This window comes from Leucoraja erinacea, chromosome 5 (assembly GCF_028641065.1).
Source record: "Leucoraja erinacea ecotype New England chromosome 5, Leri_hhj_1, whole genome shotgun sequence".
Taxonomy (NCBI): Eukaryota; Metazoa; Chordata; class Chondrichthyes; order Rajiformes; family Rajidae; genus Leucoraja; species Leucoraja erinaceus.
The window spans coordinates 45,641,763-45,666,412 of NC_073381.1; the positions used below are offsets into that span (position 1 = coordinate 45,641,763).

The following is a 24,650-nucleotide window of genomic DNA, read 5'->3' on the forward strand; positions in this document are numbered from 1 at the left end:
TTCTAACACATGAATATGCTTTGATCTGAACCATTCCATTGTAGCTCTGGCTGTATGTTTAGGGTCGTTGTCCTGCTGGAAGGTGAACCTCCGCCCCAGTCTCAAGTCTTTTGCAGACTCTAACAGGTTTTCTTCCAAGATTGCCCTGTATTTGGCTCCATCCATCTTCCCATCAACTCTGACCAGCTTCCCTGTCCCTGCTGAAGAAAAGCATCCCCACAGCAGGATGCTGCCACCACCATGTTTCACAGTGGGGATGGTGTGTTCAGGGTGATGTGCAGTGTTAGTTTTCCGTCAAACATAGCGGTTTGCATTTAGGCCAAAAACTTCAATTTTGGTCTCATCTGACCAGAGCACCTTCCTCCACATGTTTGCTGTGTCCCCCACATGGCTTGTGGCAAAACTGCAAACGGGACTTCTTATGGCTTTTTTTCAACAATGGCTTTCTTCTTGCCACTCTTCCATAAAGGCCCGATTTGTGGAGTGCACGACTAATAGTTGTCCTGTGGACAGGTTCTCCCACCTGAGCTGTGGATCTCTGCAGCTCCTCCAGAGTTACCAGGGGCCTCTTGGCTGCTTCTCTGATCAATGCTCTCCTTGGCCAGCCTGTCAGTTTAGGTGGACGGCCATGTCTTGGTAGGTTTGCAGTTGTGCCATACTCTTTTCATTTTCGGGTGATGGATTGAACAGTGCTCCGTGAGATGTTCAAAGCTTGGGATTTTTTTTATAACCTAACCCTGCTTTAAACTTCTCCACAACTTTATCCCTGACCTGCCTGGTGTGTTCCTTGGGCTTCATGATGCTGTTTGTTCACTAATGTTCTCTAACAAACCTCTGAGGCCTTCACAGAACAGCTGTATTTATACTGAGATTAGATTACACACAAGTGGACTCTATTTACTAATTAGGTGACTTCTGAAGGCAATTGGTTGCACTGGATTGTATTTAGGGGTATCAGAGTAAAGGGGGCTGAATACTTTTGCATGCCACACTTTTCAGTTTTTTATTTGTAAAAAAATTTGAAAACCATGTAACATTTTCCTTCCACTTCACAATTATGTGCCACTTTGTGTTGGTCTATCACATAAAATCCCAATAAAATACATATACGTTTGTGGTTGTAACGTGACAAAATGTGGAAAAGTTCAAGGGGGTATGAATACTTTTGCAAGCCACTGTAGATAGCATAGTTTAGGGAAATGCATAAAGAAAATCAACTCAATTATGATACCAAGTATTTAACTAAATAGAAATGAGAATTACCAAACCTTTGTTCTTTGTTCTCCTATTACATTTTTTATCTAGTTAATGACTTTGTAAATATCTACCAAATTATAAGTGTATAGTGAAGCAAAATTCTCCTACCTGACCGATGCCAACCAAAGTTCATAGATTTTGTTGCTGGTCGTGTGGAAATCCAAAGAGAGAAAAGGCTAACTAGCATACTGCCAAAATCCGTCAATAAGTGAGCTGCATCCGTCATGATGGCCAAACTGTGAGCAAAGTAGCCACCTGAAAGAGAAATAGCCAAGGCAAACCCATTATGCATTATCATTTTGGAAGCCACATACAGTATAATGTGTTTGCTGAAAAAAATATACACAAGTTTAATCCAGAAGCTAAATACTGCAGATGCTGGAAAGCTGAAATAAAATGCGGAACACTTGAGTTCTGTCTGCCGAGGACAGCTGGTGCTCCCAGTCGCTTGCCTTTTTAACACGTCTTCTTCTTAGTCCCATATCCACCTTTCTGTCCTGGGCATCCTCCACTGCCAGAGTGAGGCCACACGCAAACTGGAAGAACAGCATCTCAAATTCCGCTTGGGTTGCCTACAACCCAATGGCATGAGCATTGGATTTAGGTCAACCAACTTCCTCTCATCTACCCTGTTTTGTTACCTGACCATACACATACATTTCTCCCACTGCCCCATGTCACCCAATTTTTTCCCCTTCTCCTTCCACTCATCTCCCATTCCTCCCAATAAATTCACAATTTTCCTTTCATTTCCCCTCTTCCCTCTAGTTTTACATTTCATCCTTTCTTCCTTATATTCATCCTTAGCACCTCAGTCTCCATTTCACCTCTAGTCTTTGTTGCTATCTCCAATTATTTTCCAATCACCCCCCCCCCCCTTACCATCCCTCATCTATCGTTTCCACCTTTCTCCCCGCTACCCCATCACTCTAAAGGGTCCCAACCTGAAATCTTGTCTGTCCATTTCCCTCCACCGATGCAGCTTCGCCTGCTGAGTTCTTCCAGTACTTTGTTTTTGCTCAATAAACAATGCTCAAAATACTCAGCTGGTCAGATAGTATATGGAGGGAGAGAAATTGAGTTAATTTTTCAGATCTCAACCATTAATTCTATTTCTTCCCCCCACAGATACTGCCCGACCTGAAAGAAAGTCCTGGCATTTTCTGTGCCTGCAGCCTAGATGTGCACTTTTGTCATTAAATGTAACCATACAGATTTCAAGGTTTAAAAGCCCTTCATTTCAAATTATCGTACATTATACAGGATAGCTCACAATAAATAATTTTCCAGCCACTGTCTTTTCCAATCTGCTGTGTGTTTATCACAGAATCATCATCATTGGCAGTCACTCGAAACGAGTATGACTGTCCTCTCCTCTCCATAGGGTGGTCTACTTGTGGGTCTGCAGATGTCTGTAGAGGCCGATCCGCGATCCACACACCTTGGTGCAATGTGGCAGTGGAGACTGGCGGTGGTTGGTAGTCGTCGAGCCCCCTTCACTCTCTCCTTACGGTGCTGTCGCTTTATCTCTGTGACAAGGCATAGTTCTATTTTGTGACGTGCAGCACCTTTCTGTACGGATTTCCTCCAGGAGCGCCTGTCCAGTGCAATGTGCTCCCAGTTGCTCGATGTGATGTGATGTTGGCCTTGAAGCGTTTCTTTGGCACGCCGGGGGCTCGCCCACCTTCTGTCAATTGAGAGTACAGGATTTGTTTAGGGAGATGTGTGTTGATGACATGGCCAGTCCATCGAAGTTGGTGCTGCATTATTGTGGTGGTGATGCTGGTCATGTTGGCTTCCTCCAAAACGTTGATGTTGGTGCATTTGTCCTCCCAGTTGATCCTCAGAATCTTTCGTAATCTTTTAAAGTATTGTTCCAGGGCTCTCAGGTGCCTGCTGTAGGTGGTCCATGATTCGGCTCAATACAACAGGGTGGAGAGGACAACGGCTCTGTAGACCAGCAGTTATGTTGGAGCCTTTAGGTCTCGGTCTTCAAAGACTCCTATCCTAAGTTTGGCGTAGGCTGCGCTAGTACAACTCAGGCGATGGTTGACCTCAGAGTCGATCACAGAATGTGCCAGTTAAGAAAAATCATAAAACATTTAACATATTTACTTTTAGTTGACTGAACAAAGAATGTTCTTTAAGAATATTAAACTAGTATGCAGTAATGGCAAAATTCAACATGATTCATAAAAGTAAGAATATAAATAAGAAATACAGGCAAAGTAGGCCACTGGCTGCCACAAACCTGCTCTGCCATTCAACAATGTCAGAACAGATTTTCCAGCTCAACATTTTCATGCCCAATTCCCACAAATGAACATATGAAATAGAAGCATGTATTGGCTATTCAGTCCCTCATGCTTGCTCTGCCATTCAATAAATTGACCTGCTTTAATCTCAACTCTGTATTTATGCTTATCACCAATAACCAAGGATTTAGCAATCTCCACCTTACATAAAGTATTGAACAGTAATACGCCCTTTGTCTCACAATGCCTGTCAAACATGAGACCAAATCAAACTAATCTCCTCTGCCTGCTAATATTTCTTCAAACATTACTATTGCATCTCTTTCCACCAATAGCCCTGGCAGTAAGTTCCAGGCACCCACCACGCTCTGTGTAAAAACTTGTCCCATATATCTCTTCAAAATTTCCTCCTCTGACCCTAAAGCTATGCCCTCTAGTCCTTGACATTTGCAATTGGGGAAAAGGTTCTGACTGTCTACCCTATTTATGCCTTTCAAAATGTTATCCCTCTATCAGGTCACTCTTCAGCCTACGACACTCCAGGGAAAGCAATCCTAGTTTGTCTAACCTCTTTTTAAAGCTTATCAACTCTTTGTAAAGCTTATCTTTTTAAAGCTAATGTTCTCTAATCCAGGCAACATCCTTGTAACCCACTTCTGCACCCTCTTCAAACCCTCCACATCCTTCCTGTAAAAAATATTCAAAGAGTCTGCTGCCCTTGAACAAGAGTTCCAAAGACTCGTGACCATCTTTGTGTATGATGAGCAAGCTCTATATTTTAAATTGTGACCTCAAGTTCTACATTCTCCCACAAGGGAAAACATTATCTTCACACCCATTCTGTCAAGACCCTCCCCCCCCTTTGATTTCATATGCTTCAATCAAGATCTATCTCAAGCGTTTAAATTTCACTGGATATAAACCCAGCTGTCTAACATTCTCTGCCCACTCAAGATATAGAGAACCTTTTTCTGAACTGCTTTGAAAAAACTTCCTTCTTTCCTTAAATAGGGAGACCAATACTGTATTCCTGTCCCGTACATAACTAATGTCATTATCATCATCATCATCGGCGGTCACTCGAAACGAGTATGACTGCCCTCTCATGGAGGACGCCTGTGCGTGACTTTGTTTAACGTGGGGAAACTGGGGCACAGACAGCCGCCACACGGTCCTTGACAGATCTGGGTCAGAATCCAGTGGCATGGAATCCAAGACGACCAGTGACCCTTTTCTGCTGCAGCCTTCATTCGCCTTCCCAGCCGTTGTGACGCTGCATCAGCCATCATCCTCCGCCTGTTACACCGTTGACGTCTTGGTTGGATTGCTCTTTGTCAGAGACCTCTTCCTCGACCAGGAGCATAGCTCCAGACGGCATCACTCTCAGGATCTCTGGACCACACAAGCTTCTTCACCACAACAAGGTGACAATCCATGGAGAAGATAACTAATGTACAACCACTTTTGAATTCAATTCCCTGGCACTAAACAATAATATTCCATTAGCTTTCCTAATTACTTAATGTACCTACTTACTATTATTTGTCAGCGAATAATGCACTAGGCTTCACCACAACCTATGTCTCTCAAAGCTCTGCAATCTCTCATTTAGATTGGTTACTTTTTTTTATTTTTTCCTGCTAAAATGGACTATTTCACGCTTGCACATATTATCCCCCATTTAACAGCACACTCACTTAATCCACTCCAAATCCTGTTATTTCCTCCCTATTCCCCTTCATGACTTACTTTCCTACCTATATTTACACCACCAGCAAATTGACCAACTGCACCTATAGACCCTTCATCCAAATCTTATACATAAATTGTGAAATACTAAAACCCCCTTTTCACGGGGCGACTTGACGCAAGAGGTAACCAGAGTTTGACATCGTGGGAACCTCGTGCGGTAACAGTACGGCATTCGTGGACCACCGTGGCGCTAACGGCAGGTAATCGTGTAACTTGGGTACTCGGGAGAAAATTCAAACATGTTTGAATTTGTCCAAGAGTGACTTGTACACTTGTGGTTAAGCATTGCAACATTTTATGAACGTAGTGGCCAGTGCGATATCCGTAGTAACTCTTGCGGTCACCGTGGGAACTCCTGCGAACGGTGAACCCGGAAGTTGGATAGAGTGAATCCAGCCAGTTTGCTATTTACATACAAATCTAATAAAACTAGCTAACAAGCATTTCATTAATGTCAGTGTGTCTCTTTTTGTCTGAAAGCAGTTTCTAACTGGAGGAACTCCGCGGGCCAGGCAGCATCTACGGAGGGAAATTGACAGGCGAGCCTTTCCTCAGGCTGCCTTATCTCTCTACCCCCCAACTCCCACCCACACACACAAATGCTGGAGAAACTCAGCGGGTGCAGCAGCATCTATGGAACGAAGGAAATAGGCAACGTTTCGGCCCGAAAAGTTGCTTATTTCTTGTGTATGTGTCGGAAGGAACAGCTGATGCCGGTTTAAAGAGAATGAGTTCAACGGCAGGCAGCATCTTTGGGGAGAAGGAATGGGTGACATTTCGGGTCGAGACCCTTCTGATATGCTGCTTGTCCCGCTGAGCTACATGTTGTGTCTATCTTCGTTTTAATCCAGCATCTGCAGTTCCTTCCTGGCCGAACCCGATTGAAAGATGAGAGGCTGGGCGATAGAAATCATTAATTGAATTACATAACTAGATACCTGTCTAATCGTATCTACGGGATTGAACAGGCTAGATGGAGGAAGAATGTTCCCGATGTTGGGGGAGTCCAGAACCAGGGTCCCAGTTTTACAGTCTACCGTGGGAACTCTTTAATTACAGCGGGAAACCTTCAGTTTCCCAGGGGGTCGGGACGGAAAGGTGTTGGGAGGGAAAGGTGGGGGAGTCGAGGGAGAGGAGGGGGAGACAGATGGGGGTGTCTTCATTTACTGGCGGTGGGTGTCTGTCACTGAAACAGGCAGGTGAGATTTTGCATCCACCTTGTGTGTGCCTCTCTCTCTCTCTCTCTCTCTCTCTCTCTCTCTCTCTCTCTCTCCCTCCCTCCCTCCCTCCCTCTCACACAGGCATGAATGGAGGAACTCCGCGGGCCAGGCAGCATTTACGGAGGGAAAGGGACAGGTGACCCATTCTTCAGGCTGCCTTATGTCTCTCTCCCCCCAACTCCCACCCACACACGCGAATGCTGGAGAAACTCCGCGGGTGCAGCAGCATCTATGGAACGAAGGAAATAGACAACGTTTCGGCCCCGCTGCACCCGCTGAGTTTCTCCAGCATTCGTGTGTGTGGGTGGGAGTTGGGGTGAGGGGGGGGGGAGGGGAGAGACATAAGGCAGCCTGAAGAATGGGTCGCCTGTCCATTTCCCTCCGTAGATGCTGCCTGGCCCGCGGAGTTCATCCATTCATGCCTGTGTGAGAGAGAGGGAGGGAGAGAGAGAGAGAGAGAGAGAGAGAGAGAGGCAGTCCTGGTCAGTCCTTTGAAGATAGACACCAGTTGCTTGGAGCAACTCAGCGGGACAGGCAGCATCTCTGGAGAGAAGGAACGGGTGGCGTTTCGGGTCGAGAGCCTTCTTCAGACTGAAAGTTTCACCCCTCAGTAGATCATAAAATAACACAATCATCACGGTCAATGTGAGATACAGTGTTTATTCATATTTGACAAAATAAAAAGACGACTTCTTGCACATATTGAGAGAAGGTGCATCACACCAAACAACATTTGTCTAAAAAAACACAGATTATTCTTCAGCTCATTAAAGAGCTCGGGTGAAAAAAAACAAATATAATGTGTGACAACAAAGTAACATCATTTGTGCCACGTGATTAACTACACTACAGTCCACGATGTTCATTCACGATTAATGGGAAAGATCGGGAGACGGACAAGTCACTCGCACAAATGACAGAATTGCCGAGTACCGTGGGAACTCTTTACTCTACCCCCGTTATATCGTGTGATATCGTGCTAGACCACGACCACTCCACTCTGGCTACATCTTGCGTCAAGTCGCCCCGTGAAAACTAGCCATTAGAGCCCAGTATTAATTCCCTTGGCACGTCACTTGTTAAACATTGGCACGAAAAGAAGGCCCATTTATTACCAATTTTACTTCGGAGTCACGTGAGTGACTACGTGAAGAACCCGCTTCAGCACGCATGTGCGGCATTACGTTTCAGCAGGCAACAGCGGCAGACGGGAGTTAGGCTCTCCCGCTACAACCCTGAAAGGAAGCTTTAGGTAAGTCTTACCTTCAGGTCAACAGCGACTCACGTCTGTTTGTTGCTCCAGGTGGAGCAAAGCAGCAGAAGAAAGCGGCCCCCGTTGGACTCCGGGGAAGGAGTGTTCCGTTTCACGGAAGGGGGAGAGCGCCACCAGGATCGCACACGCTGCGGTCCACGGACAGGGAGCTGCACCGGTGCCAGTCCGGACGCAAGTGGCCCCCGTTGGACTCCAGGGAAGGAGTGTTCCGTTCGCGGAAGGGGGAAAGATGCCACCAGGACCGCACATGCTGCGGTCCACAGACAGGGAGCTGTGCCGGGTTCCAGTCCAGAGAACAGCGGGAGTCAGGCGCTCCCGCTAAAGTTTAAAAAAGGACCATCAGATAAGTCTACTCTGAGGTCGGTTTTACTGGCAGAGGAGAGTTCTTTGCTTGTTCCAACAGCCAAGAAAAAAGAACAGAACAAGACTCTACAAGAAACCTGTCCCCAGCTCAGCTCCAGCTGACAGGCGTCTCATCACAGGAGGACAGAGGGCGGTAGGACCGCCAACCCGGCGCTCCGCCATCCCCGACACCGAGCCGAGCCCAGTTCCACTAGCGCCTGAGCAGCGGACTGGATGTCAAGACATCCGGCCGGTGGTATCCGATTCGCTGGACGGGGACGTCTCACCACCCGCTTAGGGCAGAGACAGCCGCCTGAGCCACATGGAGCGGCTCGTGGAGCATAAGCTCCAGCGAGACTTGCTTATGGGGAGTAGTTTCGCAGAGGGAGTTCAGGCACTCCCTCCACAGTGCCTCATGCACTGGCCATTGCTTCTTCCTCATTCGAGGACAGCTTTGGCGACCAGAGCTGGGCTGGTCAAGAAGAAGGGGCACTGGCTGAACAACATCGGGAGTATGCTTTGAAGTACAGGAACAGGAAGAGCTGCTGGGTGTGGCCGCTACTTGGTTTCACCACGAGCGAGATGGCTTCAGTCTTAACTGAGGCCAGCCTACTACCTGTCTTTTCCAAAAAACCTCTCCAAGACAGGTAGCCATGAGGCATTGGTTTTATCACGCCACCCCTAAATTGCATTTACTCAAAGTGCCCGCCATTATTGGGGGATACATTGAGCAGCGCATTTAACCTAAATGTTTTTAAAATGCATTTGATACCTGACGTCGGCAATCATGTCCACCTGCTCATTCCAGAAGGGCAGGGTAGTATGGCAAAACACCTGACCCTAATGTTCAACGGTATACCCCATAACTTCTCTAGTGAAGTCACAAACCTGCCCTCAATCTATGAAATTAACAGGATTATGAGAACGCCGACCTCACAAGCACAGATCCTGCTACCTGGCACTTACCAAACCAGTCCTAAAAAAAAACTGGACGAAGTGTTCAAACTATTCGGCACAAGAGGGCAGAGTCTGGAATGAGCACCACACAGAAGACCAGACAGCAGTACCTCTCCGCGTCCACCAGCGGCGTCTACCTCAAGGTACTGGTCAAAGCTCGGGGCCTGCATGCCAAACCCGTAGGATTTTAGGCCACGGCCCAGAGCAGGCCCCAGGGAAAATGCGCCACTCCCCAACAAACATCGTCCCTACAAGAATAAGGAACCAGAAACCAAAGAAAACAGCAATAAAGACAGATAAGTATGGTTCCTACCATCACATAAAGGTGAAGGGTTGTACTAACAAGGGGTGGGTGAATCACACCTGGTTAGGAAGCTATCACTTTGGTAGTTATATATAATATCTTGCCACCAATTTAGCAAGCACCCCAAGGGGTCTACCCTCCCGCGATGGTGAATGTCGCACCATCATTGATAAACCACTTGAGTATTCACCAGGTATACCCATTCATGGGATTTGTAACTACTACCATGGAACCAAGGATACTTTATGGTAGACATCAACCTTGAAGATGCATACTATTCAGTACCTTCTCATATAAGTTTCGGATACCGCAATTACCTGGATGGAGTAACCATGATGAGCATTGCGGCATTTAAGTCAAAGCTATCCAGTATCAACCAGCCCTGACACTTAAGAAACATCCGTCATGGCATGTCTATATATTAACGACACACTATCCTTGGATACAGCTTTAGCTGCATTAGCTACTAACTTATTTAGCGGGCACTGCCATATATCCAGATATTACGTGACCATCCACAACTTTGTCATCTGGTATTCATTAAGACTATCAGTTATGGTAACATTAACCACCAATCAACTACGTGGCAAAGTATTGGGATAGTAGCAGCATTACCAGCTACTGAACATTGTACCTTTCCTATGAGCTGAGATACTAGTGTTCAAAACTATATCCATACCTGTGATATGGGGGCAAATGGATTAATCTGGAGTGTTATCATGGAATTATCGGCAGGAAGGATTATGGTTGTACACTTCCACCTGTTTTGAGTAACATCTTATGTGGCCTGATGTGTTACTGAGCTTGTAATACTTAGTGCCAATACAAATTGACTTAAACGTGTTATATATTAATTTACTTAATTCTAGTGAAGCATTTGCTCAGTAATCCACCAAATTTGCATGTTCGTTTATAAGTTAACAACATCACAGTGGTGGCATATACCAAACCACTTGGGCGGAGAACATCGATATTAGGTGCCAATTTATTAACAATTGGTAACCGTATGTCGTCAAACATATTTGACCATCAGTAACCTCACCTATCAGGTGAGCTAAATACTGTAAACATACATTTAAACCAAAAATATTTGCTGAAATTACTAAGCAATATGGACACCAGATATCGAATCCTTATATCCAATCAAATCACCACGTACTAACTTACGTCACATGAAACCAATTTCAAGGCAGCGGCAATGGAGACATTCCCACGTATTGAGGGGTGGGGGAAATCTAATCTCTAAATTCTCCTTTCCTTCTACCTCTTCAATAGGTACTACGGCTTCATCAGTCGGGTACTACGCAAATTACAGTGGACCAAGTCCACAGGCATGGTTCCCAGTGATCCTCGATATGGTCATTAAAAGAATTGCAAAATTGGGAAGACCACTGCTGTGTTTGGATCAGCAGCGCTATCAACCTGATGACAGCATTCCGTCGCATATCCTAGGGAACATACCTGAGGAGCATCAAGAAATGGGACACTGTTTTTCCAAAACAGGAATTACACATTCAACTACAAAAAAACCCCCAAAAAAACTGTACTGGAGCTCCTGGCAGGTCTTCACCACAATGAAGGAAATGTTCTGTCAGCCTACTCAACTTGGGTACCGCTCACTGGTGATCAGATACAGGAGAGGTATATTCATTCCATTCCCCAGAAATAGGTACACCCAAATTGGGATGTCAGTGAAACCCTGACATACCTTAGGGGATGATCACCAGCCAGGTCACTCACCCTGGAACAGCCTACCCTGAAGATGGACATGCTGGTGGCCTTACCTCAACACAAAGAGCCAGTTCTCCCATCTACTGCGATGGGACAACATGGTTATGACACCAGATAGTGTCACATTCCCATTCAAGGGTTGGCCAAACAGAACAGACCAGGAACATCAGGTCCAGTCATGAAATTCCGGGCATACCCACCTGAACCACGTTTTATGTGTCATGACCCACTCAGAGATCTACATCCACACAATAAGGAATACCGAGGGAGAGGAAAAAGCCTTATGGGTCAGCCACAATAAACCTCTTGGTCGGGTGACGAGCTAAACTATCTCTAGTGGCTCAAGCAGGTACTAGGAGTTGCTGGAGAAAATACTGACGTGTATAAGTCTTATCCCACCAGGACGGCTCCCACGTCAGCGACTAAGAGAATGGAAGAGCCTATGGACCTCATCCTGGCTACTGCAGGTTGGTCTAGGGAGTATATGTTCCAAACGTTTTTTAACAAACCACTGACAGAACCTGTATCGTTTGCAGAAAAAGAATCTGCAAAAAATATATAATTTAAGCCCGGGGGAGCAATTGATCTTGTTGTTGTTAATAACACCATTATTGTTTTACAAACAGATTCATGGTTGATTACATAGAAACATAGAAATTAGGTGCAGGAGTAGGCCATTCGGCCCTTCGAGCCTGCACCGCCATTCAATATGATCATGGCTGATCATAATTACGATAACATACTTCCTCCCTCGAATGACTTCGGCAGCGAGTGAAGTATGAACTGTTACACGGTTTGAAATCACAGAGCTTTGAAGTCTTCACGTAGTCACTCACGTGACTCCGAAGTAAAATAGTAAGATTAAACGAGAACTTACCAGTTCGAAGTTTGATCTGTATTTTATGAGGAGTTACGATGAGGGATTACGTGCCCTCCGCTCCCACCCTCGTTATATGGATCAAACTAGAAAACTGATGTCTCCTTGTCTTTACTATGTTTACTTCAAATAACTGTGTCTATCTGTGATTCCACACCGCTGCTTTGAAGTATGCCGCGCATGCGTGCTGAAGCGGTTTCTTCACGTAATTCCTCATCGTAACTCCTCATAAAATACAGATCAAACTTCGAACTGGTAAGTTCTCGTTTAATCTTACTATTATTTTTCAGTTAGCCAACCAATTTTTTATCCATATCAATATGTTACCTTTCGTACAATAGGCTTTTCTTTCTGCAGTGGCCTTTGATATGGCTCCTTTGTCAAATAGTTCCTGAAAATTTAAATATGGTAAATCTGCTGGTTCCTTACAGATAGCACATGTTAGCTTCTTCAAACACGAATAAATTAGTTAGACATGATTTGCCTTTTGCAAAAACATGTTGAATATGCTTAACTATTTTGAATTTTCCTGTCCCTTGTTATAATGTACAGTATTCAATAATTATGTCTAATGAATTCTTTCTGACAGATATTAACCTTGTGTTTTACATATTATTCCATGCTGACCTAGCCATCTGTGGCCTCCAGAACTGTTTTAATGAAGCCTATCATAAACTTGAGGAACACATCATCGTCTGCCTGGACATGTTGAAGCATCTGGGGCTTTGTTGAAGCATCTGGGGTTATGTTTCGAGATATAGGGCAGAAGCAGGACCTTCGTTCCACTGAGTTAGTGCAATCCAGCGATCCCTGTACACTAATGCAATCCTACACACACTGGGGACAAGTTACAATTATACCACGCCAAATAACCTACAAACCTAAACGTCTTTGGAGTGTGGGAGGAAACTGGAGCACGGGGAGAACGTACGAACTCCATGCAGACCAGCACCCATGGACAGGATCGAACCCGGGTCTCTGGTGCTGTAAGGCAGCAAATCTACTGCTGCGCCACTGTGCCACCCAGAATTCAACAATTTCAGATAATCCTTTTCCTGTTTGAATACGATTAACCTATACATCTGGTTATTGTCTACAATATTAATTTTGTTTTTCTGTCATCATTGACATTGCTTGATTGACCGGGCATTTCTAGCACACTTCCATTGATACCAGGTGTCACCTAAGGCTCTGAGCATGTATTTCACAGCTTTGACATATCTTCGTTTGAACTGTCTTCATTAACAATAGACAATAGGTGCAGGAGTAGGCCATTCGGCCTTCGAGCCAGCACCGCCATTCAATGTGATCATGGCTGATCATCCCCAATCAGTACCCCGGTCCTGCCTTCTCCCCATATCCCATGACTCCGCTATCTTTAAGAGACCTATCTAGCTCTCTATTGAAAGTATCCAGAGAACTGCCTCCACCGCCTTCTGAGGCAGAGAATTCCACACTCACAAATCGCTGTGAGAAAAAGTGTTTCCTCGTCTCTGTTCTAAATGGCTTACCCCTTATTCTTAAACTGCAGCCCCTGGTTCTGGACTTCCCCAACATCAGGAACATGTTTCCTGCCTATAGCTTGTCTAAACCCTTAATAATCTTATGTTTCAATAAGATCCCCTCCCATCCTAAATTCCAGAGTGTACAAGCCCAGCCGCTCCATTCTCTCAGCATATGACATTCCCGCCATCCCGGGAATTAACCTTGTGAACCTACGCTGCACTCCCTCAATAGCAAGAATGTCCTTCCTCAAATTTGGAGACCAAAACTGCACACAATACTCCACGTGTGGTCTCACTAGAGCCCAGTACAACTGCAGAAGGACCTCTTTGCTCCTATACTCAACTTCTCTTGCTATGAAGGCCAACATGCCATTCGCTTTCTTCACTGCCTGCTGTACCTGCTTGCTTACGTTAATTGTCTGATGAACAAGGACCCCCAGAACACGTTGTACTTCCCCTTTTCCCAACTTGACACAATATAGATAATAATCTGCCTTCTTTTGCTACCAAAGTGGATAACCTCACATTTATCCACGTTAAACTGCATCTGCCATGCATCTGCCCACTCACCCCTGTCCAAGTCACCCTGCATTCTCAAAACATCCTCGTCACAGTTCACACTGCCACCCAGCTTTGTGTCATCTGCAAATTTGCTAATGTTGCTTGTAATCCCTGTCATCCCAGCACCGAGCCTTGCGTTACTCCACTAGTCACTGCCTCTCATTCTGAAAGGGACCCGTTAATCCCAACTCTTTGTTTTCTGTCTCCAACACAATTTTCTATCCGTCAGCACCCTACCCCCAATACCATGTGTCCTAATTTTGCCCACTAATCTGCTATGTAGGACCTTATCGAATGCTTCTGAAAGTCCATGTACACTATATCCATTGGCTCTCCCTTGTCCATTCCCTAGTTATATCCTCAAACATTTCCAAAGGATTAGTCAAGCATGATTTTCCCTTCATAAATCCAGGTCCTGTTACTGCTATCCAAATGTGCTGCTATTTCATCTTTTATGATTGACACCAGCATCTTCCCCATCACCGTTGTCAGGCGAATATGTCGCGGGTGTCGTGGGATGTCTCCAGGGAGTTTGTCGCCAGGGGGTCGCCTGTATGGTCGTGACAGGTCGCCAGGGGGTCGCCTGTATGGGCGTGACAGGTCGCCAGGAGGTCGCCTGTATGGTCGTGAGAGGTCTCCGAGTCACACAAAGAGTCGTAGCGTCTTTCTTGTCGCCGCTGAATTTTCAACATGTTGATATTTTTCGGCGACCTATGATGGGTGCCGGCAGTCGCCAAAAAGATCGCGTAAGTAGGGCAGGCCCTTAAGTACCCTGGGATGCAGACCATCAGCCCCTGGGAATCAGCCTTCAGTCCCATTACTTTACTCAACACCATTTCCTGCCTAATGTGGATTTCCTTCAGTTCCTCCGTCACCCCAGATCCTCTGGCCACTACTATATCAGGAAGATTGTTTGTGTCCTCCTTAGTGAAGACGGATCCAAAGTACCTGTTCAACGCATCTTCCATTTCCTTGTCCCCCATAAGATATTCACCCTTTTCAGTTTTCAAGGGTCCAACTTTGGTCTTAACTAATTTTTTCCTCTTCACATACCTAAAGAAGCTTTTACTATCCTCCTTTATATTCTTGGCTAGCTTACCTTCGTAATTCATCTTTTCTTCACATATTGTCTTTTTAGTTATCTTCTGTTGCTCTTTAAACATTACCCAATGCTCTTGCTTCCCGCTCATCTTTGCTACGTTGTACTTCTTCTCTTTTTATTTTTATACTGTTCCTGACGTCCTTTGTCAGCCACGGTCGCCACTTACTCCCCTTGGAATCTTTCTTCCTCCTAGGAATGAACTGATCCTGCACCTTCTGTATTATTCCCAGAATTACCTGCCTTTGTTGTTCCACTGTCATCCCTGCTAGGGTATCTTTCCAGTCAACTTTGGCCAGCTCCTGCCTCATGGCTCCATAGTCCCCTTTGAAATCTGACACCTCCGATTTACCCTTCTCCCTCTCAAATTGTAGATAACCTATCAACTGGGTTGCTCTGTGATGCATGGGAATCACTTTGGCAACCATGGCCTCACATATCAAGGACACTCCCTTTGTCAACTCTTTGTGGGGGGGGAGTGGTGTGGGGGTAGAGGGTGTTGTGGGATGAGGGGGGGGTGTGTGGGTGGGCGGTTGTATGGGGGGAGGGGTTGGGGTGGTGTGTGGTTGTGGGGGGAGGGTGGTTTGTGGGATTGGGGGTTGTGGTCTGAGGGGGGGATATGGGCGGAGGGTTTTGTGGGGGAGAGGGGTGTGTGGGTGGGGGAAGGGGGGATAGAGCTTGGAGGAAAGATTGGGTAGAGCCATGGGGAGAGGGGGGTATCACGAGGGAGGGGGGAAGGAGCCAGCGAGGAGGATGAGAGGGGAAGGGGCTGGAGCTGGTGTTGCGATGGGGACTAACAGCGGGCACTATTCGCTGGTCATTCTCCTCCACCGGGATCAGAGTCTCCACTTTCCGTTTGGTGATATCGGCGACAGCTCTGACTTTGCGCCGTGCTGCCTCCAGTCTCTCCGGAAATAGTGTCCCGTTGGAGACCTCCGCCGGCCATCCACAGTGTCCCTCAGCTCCAGTAAAGACGCGATGGTGCAGGAAGGGGAAGACCGTACTGGGGTCTGACATAAGAAGAGACCAATCCGCGCCACGCTGACTGGCAGATGAGGAGATCGATCTGCACATGCCTCGCTAACTTTTACAATATACCATCGATCGGAACTAAACTGGTTACACTCGCAGCACAGGAGAATGGTGACTGAGCTTGCGAAAAATGTAGTGCTATCGCGTAAATAGAAAAAACGTGCATACCGGAAGAGAACAAGATCAGAGTTTTAGTTATGTATAGATACTAGACCAAGTGGGACCCGTTGGGCCCCGTCCCCCAACGCAATAATCCACCACTCACCCATTCCCCCAACGTAAACCGTTCCCCCAATGCAATATTCCACCACTCACCCATGGTCTTCATGGGAGGCCTGGACCCCAATGCAAGTCGTTCCCCAACGTAAGATTCCACCACTCACCCGTTGGGTCCCTGTCTCACGGGAGGCCTGGTCCCCCAAAGTTACCCGTTCCACAACGTAAGATTCCACCACTCACCCGTTCCCCAACGTAAGATTCCACCACTCACCCGTTCCCCCAACACAACCCGTTCCCCCAATGCAACATTCCACCATTCACCCAAAGCCCCCAACTGTGCAGGTCATTTAAAACTTTTTTTAAATGCGATTGCAGTAAGATTTAATGTGATGTAGGTGCCACCTACAAGGTCATCTTTTGTTATCCAAATCTAATCATTAAACCTTGCTGTGCTGGGTTAGGTCCCCTGACATTTGCAGATTCTTCCCCATTATTGTTAACTGCCTAAAATATAAAGAAATACAAATCATTAAAACTTTTAATTGCTGTGCTGCTTGGTTATTGGCAGCAGAGCTGGTTTTTGGAATCTTCACAGCAGTGTATGTAAATGAGATCCCATTGTGATTGGACGACTGTGAGATGGAAACAGCTAGAAACCTCTCACCACAGTCAGTTATTATTTTCAAAGTTAGCTTTTTTAAACCTTTAGATATCTCAGTGTTCTGGGATGTGAAGAAACACGATGTAGCCGGGGAAAAAGTAGGATTATGCAAACATTTTATGACGTCATGAACTGCCTAACTGACGACGTCCAGTGCAGCTTTTATATAATACTCGACCAAGTGGGAAATACAACTTTTAAATGTCACTTTAAAACTTTTAATCTCCCCCTCTACGTCCCCATCCTTACAACAATGTAAAAACATTCTCATAGCTTGTGTATTGGCAGCAGAGATCACAAAAATCTCACTCTCTCCTTACTCCCCTTGAAGCTGCTGATCCCCCATTGTCTCTCTCTTACTTCCCTCTCGCTCTTCACTCCCTTTCCTTTCCCCTACTTTCCTCACTCCCTCCCACCCTCCATAACCCCTCTTCACTCCCTACCCCCCTGACTAATTTTCGCACCCATCCCCCCAACGCAACCCCACTAAAGATCCAATGTTTAAATAACACTTCTGGGTCTCGTCGCGCTTCCCCAATCCCTTCCCACCTGGGGGAGCAAAAATCTCACTCTCTCCTTATTGAAGCTGCTGATCCCATTGGCAGCAGAGTCATCACATCCCACTGTGATCTCGTCCCCTCCCCCATTTCATAGCTTGTGCATTGGCAGCAGAGATCACATTGTGATGTCATTTTCAGAATCTGCACGGCAGCTTGGGTAAATTAGATCCCATTGTGATTGGAGGACTTTGAGATGCCATTGTGACATCATCACTGGAAACTGCCAGAATCGCCGCCCTCTCACAGTCAGTTATTATTCTCAAAGTTGGCTTTTTTAAACCTTTAGATATCAATAACGTGAAATATAACATCAAATGTGAAGAAACATGATACGAACGACCATGGGAAAAAGCTGAGTAAGATTCTGCAAAACATTTTGGCAGTTGTGTACCATTTTGGCGTAGCTCCTGACATCACAGACAAACAAGTTGAGACTTTTACTAGTACAGGTATAGATATAGATATTGTCTTTACCTTTTTAGTTAGCCACCTTTTTTTTCATTGGTGTGTGTACATTCTTTGTATTCTGAAAGATTCTTCAAATTATCTGGCACTGCAACTTACCCGATTGTAAATTAATTTACCTCTTCACTTTAGCTGGTGCTGCTCTCATTCCTCATAATTGCCCTTACCTGTTTAAAATACTAGTCATTCTTCTGTCTTTCATAGTGCATATAAAAGTCAATCATATTATGATTGCTCCTACCTTTCATATAAGGTCATAAATTAATCCTGTCTCTTTGCACCATACATGCCTGCTATTCCCTGCCCTCTAGCTCCAGAATGTCATGCTCCAAGAAACTACTGCAAGAATACTCTATAAACTCCTCATCTAGGCCACCGGTGGCTGTCAGATTTTTCTGGGCTATCTGTAGATTAAATCCCCCCCATGACAATCAGTATATATTTCCAATGAGTGCCCATTATTTTATACTTTATCCTACCATATGATTACAGTTAGAGGACTCATGCACCACTTCTGCAAATGTAATGTTGCCTTTATTTTTTCTTATCTCAATATTCAGGTCCTCTCTACACCCTGAAGTATTGACTTGGAATAGTTATCAGATCAAACTTATTTATTTTTATTTGGGCTCACAATTCATCTATTATGTTTCAAATGCTTTATGTATTCAGGTGCAGAATTTTTAGTTTTCTCCTATTATCTTTATAACATCTAGCCTTATCGAATGATTTATTCTTGGATTTGTGCTCTCTATCCCGTCCTGTCTCAGTCTGTTTACCATTTCCCTTATTTATAGCTTACTCTCTAACCTTGTCCCTACTTTTCTATTTACCGCACATTCGCAACTTTGCCCCCATTATTCAGTTTATTTTGATTCCTTTAACTTCCAGACCCCTATTGATCTTTGTTTCAAACCATCAATAACAAAGCCTCCAAAGCCTTTGAGGATAAATATTTCCAAAGATTTGCCAACACATGTCAATAAATGTTGTCTCATTTCAGTCACAAATGACCTCCCTATTAGAGTCATAGAGTCTTACAGCATGGAAACAGGCCCGACAGCACAACTTGTCTATGCCAACCAAAATGTCCCATCTACATTTGTCCTATCTGCTATATTTTAAAAGTTATTAATGTTTACAAACCGCGCATGCACAATTGGGGGAGAGTTCTCATGCGCGTCTTTACTGGCGTCGCAAAGGGCACCCAACGGGTCCTCAGCCACGCCTGTGCAGTTGGGGCCTATCCAGAATTTTGTTTCAGAAGATCGGCATCTTTTTTTCCCACTCTTCACAACGGCGAAGCAACGTTTCCACGGGTAAGTTTCCTTCAATTTTAAATTCTGCTGCTCCGGGACCTCGGCTGGGGTTCACCGCCTCAAGCCATCCCACTCCCCTGGCTGCACGATGCTCGCTCACCCCCCGACAGACCCCGCCTCAAGTCATCCCCCTCCCCCGGCTACAGGACTATGTAACAGTTCTCCTAGATCCCTCTGCTCTACAATACTCCCAAGTCCTGCCATTCATAGTGAAGGTCTGCCCTGGTTTGACTTCCCAAAATGCAAAATCTCACACTTATTTGTATTAATCTCCATTAAACATTCCTCAGCCGCCTGCCCAAATGATCAAGGTCCTGCTGCAACTTTTCATAACTATCTTCGCTATCTACAATGAAACCTTTGTGTCATATGCAAACTTCCTAATCATGCCTTGTATATTTCTCATCCAATCATTGACATAAACCACAAACAGCAAAGGGCCCAGCCCCAATCCCCGAGATACAAGTCTCAGGCCTCCAGACCGATAAACAAACTTCCGCCATCACCCTCTGCTTTCTTTCATGAAGTCAATTCCTTAAACAGTCTGCTAGCTCTCCCTTGTTTTTAGGCTTTAACATGGAGTTCAAAACTCCTTAATGAGGGGAATCATCCATCCATCTACAGCTCTATAAGAATTGTGGACATTTCATTCTTTCAAGGACTAGAAAACATAGGCCTAGCATACTCAATCTCTCCTTGACTGAATTCTGATTTTGTCAATATTAGAAACATCTAAGATTAAGCTTGTGTCCAAAATTATAATAACTACCCAATCTTTACCATTATTAGTGACTTGAACAGACCAACAGAGCCAATATCAGTTATTTCATAAATGATTGTAAAAGGGTTTAAGTGGGATGATTTTCCTTATAACATTGTGAAGCAAGCTCTTTGCCATTGTGTATCAACGTAAAACACCAGAACAATATGTACATTGCAATAATGCCACCACACTTACCTACAACTTCTCCAACCATAAATATAAGACAAATAATGGCAGCAATGAAGAGTTTCCTTCTTGCTTGTAGTTTTTCTCGATTTTCAGTGTCCGATGCAGATCTGTGGCAGTGCTGACTTACATATCTTTCCAATTCAATAGAGTTGGCATTGTTTCCATTGTCAAGTGGATAATTTGGGTAGACCTCTTTTGAACTGGAAAAAGGGCTGCAACACAAACAAAGCAACCTGATTAAATAAGGTACAATCATATTATGCAAATCATTTACCGGTATATCTTGTATTATTTCATGCAAATTTTACACCCGATAATTAATTTTAATTTTCAAAGTTTCAAAGGCATATCGATTGATACATTATTTCTATAAAATACTTGATCATTCCATACCACCAACACCCATCAACTTATATTGTGTCCAATCTACAAACTAACAAAAATGAACAATTTAAAAGGTGAGCAGTATACTGAAAGACAGTCTTCTCATGATGCCTATCTTAAGAGGTATGTAATACAGCAGAATTTCTTTACTCCAGGGTTTCAATGGAGAAAATCCACCAAGATCTTTGGCCTTGATCACTTTCCAGTTAACTCCATTTGAATGCCAAGTTCTGACAGGATAAGGGACAGATTCTTATGTTACGCCCTACAATCATAAAACTTATCAAGAGTTTGTGTGAACAATGAAAACTGCAATGAAGAGCTGCTAAGCTGTCAGTCTGATTCAATTAGATTTTCCTTCAAGTGGAAAATGCTAAAATTAACTTGCTAAATGTTAAAATTTTGTGCATTGGACCATAACAATTGGGAATAAGTTGAAAGCATCCGTAACTCATTTATATAGAAAAACATAATGTGTATGAAGGATGCTTGTTTAAACAGAAGATAGACACAAAAAGCTGGAGTAAAGAAGGAAATAGACAACGTTTCGGGCCGAAACCCTTCTTCAGACTGATGGGGGTGGGGGGCGGGGAGATGAAAGGAAAAAGGAGGAAGAGCCCGAGGGCTGAGGGAGAGATAGGAAGGGGAGGAGACAACAAGGGCTAACAAAAGTGGGAGAATTCAATGTTCATGCCCCCAGGATGCAGACTCCCCAAGCGGAATATGAGGTGCTGTTCCTCCAATTTCCGGTGTTGCTCGCTCTGGCCATGGAGGAGACCCAGAACAGAGAGGTCGGATACGGAATGGGAGGGGGAGTTGAAGTGCTGAGCCACCGGGAGGTCAGGTTGGTTAATGTGGACCGAGCGGAGGTGTTCGGCGAAACGATCGCCAAGCCTACGCTTGGTCTCACCGATATAGATCAGCTGACACCTAGAGCAGTGGATGCACTAGACGAGGTTGGAAGAGACGCAGGTGAACCTCTGTCGCACCTGGAACGACTGCTTGGGTCCTTGAATGGAGTCGAGGGGGGAGGTAAAGCGACAAGTGTAGCATATCTTGCGGTTGCAAGGCAACGTGCCCGGGGAGGGGGTAGTATGGGAGGGAAGGGAAGAGTTGACAAGGGAGTTACGGAGGGAACGGTCGTTGCGGAAGGGGGGAGATGGGAAGATGTGGCGAGTGGTGGGAACGCGTTGGAGGTGGCAAAACTGACGGAGGATTACTTGTTGTATGTGACGGCTGGTGGGGTGAAAGGTGAGGATTAGGGGCACTCTGCCCTTGTTGCGAGTGGGGGGATGAGGAGAGAGAGCAGTGTTGCGGGGTATGGAAGAGACGCTCGTGCGAGCCTCATCTATGGTGGAGGAGGGAAACCCCCGTTCCCTGAAGAATGAGGACATTTCAGATGCCCTGGTGTGGAACGCCTCATCCTGGGAGCAGATGCAGCATTGACGGAGAAATTGGGAGTAGGGGATGGAGTCCTTACAGGAAGCAGGGTGGGAAGAAGTGTAGTCCAGATAGCCATGGGAGTCAGTAGGTTTATAGTGAATGTTGGTCAGAAGTCTATCACCTGCGATGGAGATAGTGAGGTCAAGGAATGGTAGGGAAGTGTCGGAAATGGTCCAGGTGTATTTGAGTGCCGGATGGAACTTAGGGACAGGCAGCATCTCTGGAGAGAAGGGATGGGTAACGTATCTGGTCGAGACCCTTATTCAGACGGACGTCAGGGGGGAGGGAGATAGATAGATAAGAAAGAGTGAAGGTGTGAGAAGTGAGCAAAGGGAATGGGGATCAAGGGAAATGTAGAATAGATCATTGTTAGCTGGGAGAAAGTAACAATAAAACAAACAGAGATAAAATGCAGTCAGAGACAGTAAGACTGGACGGGGAACTAGGAAGGGGGAGAGTTGTCAGGGTGATTGGAGGAACATTGGAGGAACATCACCTCATATTTTGCTTGGGCAGCTTACACCCCAGCAGTATGAATATTGACTTCTCTAACTTCAAGGAACCCTTGATTTCTCTCTCCATCCCTCCCCCTTCCCAGATCTCCGACCAATCTTTTACTCTCCTTAAGACAATTATCTCAAATTATCTGGTTACTAATCTCCTGCCAGTGTAAGCAGTTTCTTCTTCATCTCAAAATCAAAACATCTCACAATATGCAATATCTCTATTAAATCTCCCCTTAACCTTCTCTGAATTAAGGACAATAATCTCAGATTCTCCGGTTCTCCGTGTATTGAAATCTCTCACTCTCGGTACCATTTAGCTTCAGTTTTCTATATACTTTCCAAGACTTCAACTGTGCCATATTGTGGTACCCATAACCGGACACAATAACCTCCCTGCTTTTGCATAGCATGCTTCTATTATAAATATATAAATTTGCATTCATTTTTAATAGTTTATCATCATGTCACACTGGATTCAATAGATGTGCCTATATGAATGGACTCTATAATTTTAGACACAGATTGAGATTATTAGTTTTTTCACATAGTACATGCTGGGAATGATTACCCATTGCAAATGAATGCTTGATCTCATTAAGAAATCTGTTTTAGATTAATTTGTGCAAGTTCATATTCTCTCTGGTAATGTCATACCAACGTCATGATTATTTCTGAAGACATGCCACATATTGTGCTTTACCAAATTATTTGTCCCTAGTGTCCATATTGGTGTATTTAATTTTCCATTATTGATGCATCACGATAGAATGCTTATTTTTTATGATACATCTGTCAAAATTGATAGGAATCAATGGAAACCTGCTGAATTTCCTTGGCCTACTGCGGATAATGAGGCTTCCTTGGCACTGACGTTAAATGTGGGTGGACTAGGACAAACTGTTAGTGATATTTCTATCAAGGAACTTGAAACTCCTGTCCATCTCCATGTCAGCACCATTGATGCAGACTGGGAACGTACTTCACCCCAACTCATGAAGTCAATGGATAGCTTTTTGTTTTGCTGGTGGCTGTCTCCAATGCTTCTTTCAAAGAACGGTTAGCTTGCTCACTTGTAAAACCAGATGACTACAGAACAAAAAGTCTCCAGGGATGCTGACTGACCTACTGAGTTACTCTAGAATTTTGTGTCCTTCTTTGGTATAAATCAGCATCTGCAGTTCCTTGTTATTGCAGAAAAAGTCTACTGCATTTTGAATCTCATTGTAAAAAGGCATTGAATACATTATACTCCATGCTGGATCACAAATGATTTTTTTAGCAGGAGAATACCGATATAGTCAAATTCTCTTTATTATGCAGTGTTGTTTTGTGTTTTGGGAAGGAAGTAGAGAGAGAAAATGTGATTAGCAGCATATGATTTATTTTCCATTGAAACTATCATCATATCTATACATAACTAAAACTCTGCTCCTGTTATCTTCCGGTTTGACAGTCTTTCTATTTGCGCAAAAACGGTTCGCGATAGAGCTACGATTATTCACCAGTTCACTCACCGTTCTCCCATGCTGCGAGTGTACCAAGTTTCGTTTCGATCGATTGAATATCATAAAAGATATTGAGGTTTAAAAATCTTAAAAACTGTGTGTGCGCAGATCGATCTCTTCTCCTGCCAGTCAGCGCCGCGCAGATTAGTCTCTTCCCCTGTCACTCCCCGGGACGGTCCGCCCCTCCCTGCGTCTTCACTGGAGCTGAGGATGGCCGGCGAAGGTTTCCAACTGGACTTTCGGAGGGACCGAAGCAGCCCAGACAGCCTCCAAGCAGCACAGCCCAGCCCAGCCCCGCCCCAAACCGCAGCCCAGCATTGGAGACCCGACCCAGCCCAGCTCAGAGTCGGAGACCCAGCCCAGCCCGGAGTAGGCGATGTCGCCGATGTCGCCAAACGGAAAGCGGTGACTGGTCCTGGCAGAGGAGAATGACCAGCGACCAGCGACCAGCGACCAGCGACCAGCGACCAG

General features: G+C 45.1%; 1 protein-coding gene across 1 annotated transcript in view; it reads right to left on the reverse strand.

Annotated features, from left to right (window-relative positions):
• Positions 1-24,650, reverse strand: part of slc30a2 (solute carrier family 30 member 2) — a 92,856-nt gene that overhangs the window by 35,315 nt on the left and 32,891 nt on the right. Inside the window, exons 2-3 of the mRNA XM_055635491.1 lie at positions 20,348-20,553; positions 1,366-1,512 (exon numbers count right to left, since the gene is read on the reverse strand). Coding sequence (XP_055491466.1) covers positions 1,366-1,512; positions 20,348-20,553 — 353 coding nt within the window. The remainder of the gene's footprint in view (positions 1-1,365; positions 1,513-20,347; positions 20,554-24,650) is intronic.